The sequence below is a fragment of the Bombina bombina genome, chromosome 4 (genome assembly GCF_027579735.1).
Source record: "Bombina bombina isolate aBomBom1 chromosome 4, aBomBom1.pri, whole genome shotgun sequence".
Classification (NCBI taxonomy): domain Eukaryota; kingdom Metazoa; phylum Chordata; class Amphibia; order Anura; family Bombinatoridae; genus Bombina; species Bombina bombina.
Window position 1 is genome coordinate 1,209,394,971 of NC_069502.1, and position 7,583 is coordinate 1,209,402,553.

The 7,583-nt window shown below is 43.8% G+C and overlaps 1 protein-coding gene across 1 annotated transcript in view; it reads right to left on the reverse strand.

Moving 5' to 3' along the window:
* The window catches only part of LOC128658181 (gastrula zinc finger protein XlCGF8.2DB), a 69,229-nt gene extending 62,327 nt beyond the window's left edge, over positions 1-6,902 (reverse strand). The window contains exons 1-2 of the mRNA XM_053712696.1: positions 6,794-6,902; positions 4,678-4,785 (exon numbers count right to left, since the gene is read on the reverse strand). Of these exons, the coding sequence (XP_053568671.1) occupies positions 4,678-4,785; positions 6,794-6,902 (217 nt within the window). The remainder of the gene's footprint in view (positions 1-4,677; positions 4,786-6,793) is intronic.
* Positions 6,903-7,583: the final 681 nt, after the last annotated feature.

Consider the following 7,583-nt stretch of genomic DNA (forward strand, 5'->3'; position numbering starts at 1 on the left):
TCCTCTCAACAGTCCTGTGTGGAAACAGCCATCGATTTTAGTAACGGTTGCTAAAATCATTTTCCTCTTACAAACAGAAATCTTCATCACCTTTCTGTTTCAGAGTAAATAGTACATACCAGCACTATTTTAAAATAACAAACTCTTGATTGAATAATAAAAACTACAGTTAAACACCAAAAAACTCTAAGCCATCTCCGTGGAGATGTTGCCTGTACAACGGCAAAGAGAATGACTGGGGAAGGCGGAGCCTAGGAGGGATCATGTGACCAGCTTTGCTGGGCTCTTTGCCATTTCCTGTTGGGGAAGAGAATATCCCACAAGTAAGGATGACGCCGTGGACCGGACACACCTATGTTGGAGAAACCTGAGTTTTTCGCCGCTAGCTTAGCTAATTGGAGAGCGGCATCAGTGAAAAAAGAATCAGCCAGCTATAGAGCATGAATTCTATCCATGACCTCATCATATGAAGTCTCCCTCTAGAGCGACTCCTCCAGGGCCTCGAACCAAAAAGCCGCTGCAGTAGTTACCGGAATAATGCAGGCAATTGGTTGAAGAAGAAAACCTTGCTGAACAAAATTTTTCTTCAGCAAACCTTCCAATTTTTTATCCATAGGATCTTTGAAAGCACAACTGTCCTCTATTGGTATAGTTGTACGCTTAGCAAGTGTTGAAACAGCCCCTCTACCTTGGGGACCGTCTGTCACGCGTCTCGCCTGGGATCATTTATGGGAAACAGTTTCTTAAACATAGGTGGGGGAACAAAGGGTACACCTGGTCTCTCCCACTCCTTAGTCACAATATCCACCACCCTCTTTGGGATCGGAAATGCCTCAGTGTATACAGGGACCTCTAAAAACCTGTCCATTTTACACAATTTTTCAGGGACCACCATGGGGTCACAATCATCCAGCGTAGCTAAAACCTCCTTGAGCAGGACACGGAGGTGTTCCAGCTTAATTTTAAATGCTAAGGAATCTGACTCTGCCTGCTGAGAAACTTTTCCTGTTCAGAAATTCCTCCCTCAGACAGACCGTCCCTCACTGCTACTTCTGAGTTTTGTGAGGGTACTACAGATAAATTATCCAAAGCTTCAGATTGCTCATCCTCTGTATTTAAAACTGAGCTATCGCGCTTTTTTGGAAAAATAGGCAGTTCGGATAAAAATGCTGCAAGGGAATTATCCATTACTGCTGCTAATAGTTGTAAAGTAATAGGGGCCAATGCGCTAGAGGTACTAGGCAACGCTTGCGCGGACGTAACTGGTGTCGACACATGGGGAGAGGAAAGAGGACTATCCTCATTACCTTTCCGTCAAAGAATCATCTTGGGCTACATTTTTAAGTGTCAATGCATGGTCATTAAAATGTTTAGATACCTTAGCACACTTTAAACACAAATGCAATGGGGGTACCACCATGGCTTTTAAACACATAGAACAAGGTCTATCAGTAGGCTCAGACATGTTAGACAGACTTAGATAGCACTCAAATACAGAAAAATACACTGACTTAGATAGCACTCAAATACAGAAAAATACACTTTTTGAAAAAACGTTTCACTGTGCCTTTAAATAATAAAAAGCATACACTTTTTTACCAAATCTCCAAAAAACATCCGATCTTTATGAAATTTACACCATATGATCCTAATGCTTTGAAAAGATTGCACGCCAAGTTTCAAGCCAATTAACCACTTATTGCCCAAACCGGAGCAAATTGAAGCTGACCACCAGTTTAACACACTACCTTCCTTGGGGATTAGTTGTGGAACAAAAATAAGCCTCCCTGTAGTCCTCCTGCAGTCTCTGGACTCTACATGTGAAGCTGCATGAAGCTATCTCGTAAAAGAATTGCGCAACTGAGGCGCGAAAATTAGGCCCTCTCCTTCTTCACTCCGGAGTTGTGAGGCCTTCCTAAGCCAAAATAGGTGTCTAAAATTATGCCAGGCGTGTAAAACCCCTAAAAAGTGTTCCAAATATGATAAACACTTGTGCAAACATCAGATTATATTAAAAAATAATCGATTTTACCCATAACAGTGTCCACCAGTGATTTAAGCCCTGTAAACTAAGCCATCCTTCTATACTGAGTCTCAGAAAATGGCTTACCTTTCCACATGGGGATTTCTATCAGTCTTCTAGCATTACCAGGTCTTGTTAGAAAAAAAATGACTGAGCATACCTTAAGCAGTTAAGCCTGCAAACTGTTCCCCCCAACTGAAGTTATCTGGTATTCAACAGACCTGCGTGGGAACAGCAATGGATTTTAGTTACTGGTGCTAAAATCATATCCCTCTCAGCAGAAATCTTCATCACTGTTCTGCCTCAGAGTAAATAGTACAAACCGGCACTATTTTAAAATAACAAACTCTTGATTGAAGAAATAAAACTACAAATCTAACACCACATACTCTTTACCACCCCCGTGGAGATGCTACTTGTTAGAGCGGCAAAGAGAATGACTGGGGGGGCGGAGCCTGAGGGGAGCTATATGGACAGCTTTGCTGTGTGCTCTCTTTGCCACTTCCTGTAGGGATTGAGAATATCCCACAAGTAACGATGAATCAGTGGACTGAATACACCAAGTAAGAGAAATCCAATAAGTGATGTAATTTTATATTGGCAGTAGAAGCATTATGCTGAATCATCCATGATGAAAATGTTTTCCATACTCTGTAATATGCTAAAGAGGTAACCTTCTTTCTAGCCTGTAGTAAAGTTTCAATAACTGAATCTGACATATTCAGTTGTCTATATCTTGTGATCTTAGCAACCATACCGTTAGGTTTAAGCGTTGAGGTGCCGGTAGAATTGGACCCTGGAACAACATGTCAGGAGATTGTGGAAGGAGACATGAAGGTTCAACTGAAAGATGCAGTAGCAGGTGGGACCACGGTCTGCAAGGCCAATAGGGAATCACTGCCACAAATGTTGCGGTTTCCCTCTGAATCCTTCGGAGTAGATGAGGAAGAAGATGGAGTGGTGGAAAGACATATATTAGGTTGAATCTCCATACATGAGAGAAAGCATCTGTTCCCAGAGCTTGTGGTGTTGTCAGGCAACTGAAGAATAGAGGCAACTGCTGACCTTCTGGAAGCCATCAGATCTATTTCTGGCAGACCCCATCTGTCGACAATCATCCTGAAAAGATTTGTGTTTAACCGCCATTTTGTTTGAGAAAGAGGAACTCGCTTGCATACCTTTATAGGTAATCAGGGGAGTGGTCTTTTAATATTCACGACCCTTTGGGAGAGGACTTCTCACTGGTAAGCATTACCAGGGAGGGCCAAGATATATACATAATTTATTTATGTAAATAAAGAAATGGAGAGATAATAGGTGTTGAACTGCCAGTAAAATTCTCTTCCATTTGTGTTCAACAAGTTACCTCAATTGTAGTGTATTTTAAGATCTAAACTGTTATGTGTTGTGATAAATTGTGCCCAACAATTAATACTCAGAAATTAGAAAAGCAAATAGATGCACCTACCCATATCAGACTGGAGAGATAGAGTTACCATTACTTTATCTTCAGAAAAATATTATACTATACCCCAAGGCAGAACAGTGTACAATGTGCGATCTCATCGCAGAAACTGTAGTGAGTCTGCAGAAAGTATAAGCATGGAGCAGCGGCCACTACAAAATAAGCATATAGACCCCAGCAGTACAGTAGAGCAGGTTCCCAGGCAGACTGACACTGTGGGAACGTACAGCAGACATCAGAGAGGCTGTAGATGAACCTGTCCTCATGCACACCGAGTAAGGGCAAAGAACGCAACACTGGCTCCTCAGACACTGCAGAAAAGTTTTCACTAAAAAAAATCTCATTGAAGAAAATGAAAAAAAGTTCTGCCTCTGGGATACTATACAGAAACGTCTAGGTGATTTTATATCCATCTTTTTTTTTTTCTTGGGAAGAATTACACTTCTTCATTGAGATAACCTAACTGATATAAGCAAAAGGTCCATATATTAGGTTTGAGAGGTCACTGATCTATTCCTTTAGCTCTCTGCTGATTATATCTGCTTGGTAATTTTTAAACATTTAACCTGAGTAGACTGGAAATCCATAATGTGGAGTTTATGTTTTAATAACTGACTATTTTTTGTATAATCTTTGATTATTTGTTGTATCAACCAACATGTTATTCAATGAAAATTTCACAAAAAAACTTGGTAATTATTATTTTAGATGATTTAAAGGTAGGTAAGCAATACACTAACTCAGCAGGAAAACTGGTGAACTACTTGTGCAATGCCGCCCCCTGCAGGCTGCTAGCAGGGGGTGTCAATCAGCTCGATCATATAGGATCGGGCGGATTGATGTCTGCAGCCTCAGAGCAGGCAGACCAGTTAAGGAGCAGCGTTCTTATGAAACTGCTGTTTCCGGCAATCTTAAAGGCTCGCGCGGAAACGGAGGCATCAAGCTCCATATGGAGTTTAATAAATTGGCCCGATAGACTCATGTTCTGCAGTCATTTTCAGTCTTGCTCTCATTGCATTTGAACTTGGATTTCAGGCCAGCATAAATCACCTACAAAAAACAGGTGAGTTAATTTGTTTGAGCAGATGAGGGGTCTAAAAAGGTCTCTCTCCCCCCTAATAAAAACCTCCCTGTGTTTAATAGGGCAGATAATCTGTATCCCTCAGACACATCACACACATGCACTCGCCTGTACTGATATTGTCAGTGATTTCCTGCTTCACAGCTTCCTGCTGACTCTTTACATACAGATCATTTGTTTGTTCAGCATTAACTGTGACTTCAGTCTTCACATCACCTGTATAGATCATATAGTTTTGGTCACATTTTAGCTGTTTAGAACTACACAATGAAGTTGTAATATTAAAAACACACATACACTCACCTGCACCCTGCGTCCTTCATACACATCACACATGTGCCCCCCATCCCTCAGACACGTAACACATATACACTCACCTGTGCCCCCCATCCCTCAGACATGTAACACACGTACACTCACATGTGCCCCCATCCCTCAGACACGTAACACATGTACACTCACCTGTGCCCCCATCCCTCAGACACGTAACACATGTACACTCACCTGTGCCCCCATCCCTCAGACACGTATCACACGTATACTCACCTGTGCCCCCATCCCCCAGACATGTAACACACGTACACTCACCTGTGACCCCTCCCCCAGACATGTAACACACGTACACTCATCTGTGCCCCCCATCCCCCAGACATGTAACACACGTACACTCACCTGTGCCCCCATCCCCCAGACACAACACATGCACACTCACACTCACTTGTGCCCTCCATCCCTCAGACACGTAACACACGTACACTCACCTGTGCCTGCATCCCTCAGACACGCAACACACATACACTCACCTGTGCCCCGCATCCCTCAGACATGTCACACACATACACTCACCTGTGCCCCGCATCCCTCAGACATGCCACACACATACACTCACCTGTGCCTCGCATCCCTCAGACATGCCACACACATACACTCACCTGTGCCCTGCATCCCTCAGACATGTCACACATGTACACTCACCTGTGCCCCGCATCCCTCAGACATGTCACACACATACACTCACCTCTGTGCCCCGCATCCCTCAAACATGTCACACACATACACTCACCTGTGCCCCGCATCCCTCAGACATGTCACACACATACACTCACCTGTACCCCGCATCCCTCAGACATGCCACACACATACACTCACCTGTGCCCCGCATCCCTCAGACATGCCACACACATACACTCACCTGTGCCCTGCATCCCTCAGACATGTCACACATGTACACTCACCTGTGCCCCGCATCCCTCAGACATGTCACACACATGTACACTCACCTGTGCCCCGCATCCCTCAGACATGCCACACACATACACTCACCTGTGCCTCGCATCCCTCAGACATGCCACACACATACACTCACCTGTGCCCCGCATCCCTCAGACATGCCACACACATACACTCACCTGTGCCCTGCATCCCTCAGACATGTCACACATGTACACTCACCTGTGCCCCGCATCCCTCAGACATGTCACACACATGTACACTCACCTGTGCCCCGCATCCCTCAGACATGCCACACACATACACTCACCTGTGCCTCGCATCCCTCAGACATGCCACATACACTCACCTGTGCCCTGCATCCCTCAGACATGTCACACACACTCACCTGTGCCCTGCATCCCTCAGACATGTCACACACATACACTCACCTGTGCCTCGCATCCCTCAGACATGTCACACATGTACACTCACCTGTGCCCCGCATCCCTCAGACATGTCACACACATACACTCACCTGTGCCCCGCATCCCTCAAACATGTCACACACGTACACTCACCTGTGCCCCGCATCCCTCAGATATGTCACACACATACACTCACCTGTGCCCCGCATCCCTCAGATATGTCACACACATACACTCACCTGTGCCCCGCATCCCTCAGACATGTCACACACATACACTCACCTGTGTCCTAAAACATGTCCCATACATAATGATAAAAAAACAGTACTTAAACTAATCAAACAAAAGTATAAATTTAAATGGCATTTTTTAAACTTTCAATTCTGTTAAGTTGGCCGTGAAGTCACATGGAGGAGCTGAGAGGGATATTACAGTAAGCAAGTTCATTTTGTTTGCTAAAAACTGTGCAAGTGGTTTACCTAAGACTTAAACTGTTTGCTGTGTAACCATAGGAGCAAACTGTTATTTACATGAGACAAAACGTCACCATCACAGAATCTTCCCTTGACTAAATTTTCACTAATCACCTGTAGCCGTATCTATAGGAACTTCATCCCCCTCAGTCTTCACCTGATCACACACATACGGTTCTCCTCCGTGCTCAACCGCTGAGCCATATGAAGGCGTTGCATCCATATAACCTGTACAGTGAGAATACACGTGCATATGTAAGTTGTTTGTAGTGCTTGTGGGATGTATCAATATCTCTCTATATTAGAAATAAAATAATGTGATGATACAGAAATTAATATGGGAATATGAGAATTATTTAGCAGATTATCCCATTTATTATGCCCTCATCTGTGATCCAAGCATCTCAGACTAAATGTACAAGCACGCTCACATGTAATCTGCATATCTGAGACACAACTTGCATGCACACTCATCTGTAATCTAAGCATCTCAGGCTAAATGTACAAGCACGCTCACATGTAATCTGCATATCTGAGACGCAACTTGCGTGCACACTCATCTGTAATCTAAGCATCTCAGGCTAAATGTACAAGCACGCTCACATGTAATCTGCATATCTGAGACGCAACTTGCGTGCACACTCATCTGTAATCTAAGCATCTCAGACTAAATGTACAAGCACGCTCACATGTAATCTGCATATCTGAGATGCAACTTGCGTGCACACTCATCTGTAATCTAAGCATCTCAGACTAAATGTACAAGCACGCTCACATGTAATCTGCATATCTGAGACACAACTTGCGTGCACACTCACCTGTTATCTAAGCATCTCAGACTAAATGTACAAGCACGCTCACATGTAATCTGCATATCAGACACAACTTAAGTGCACACTCACCT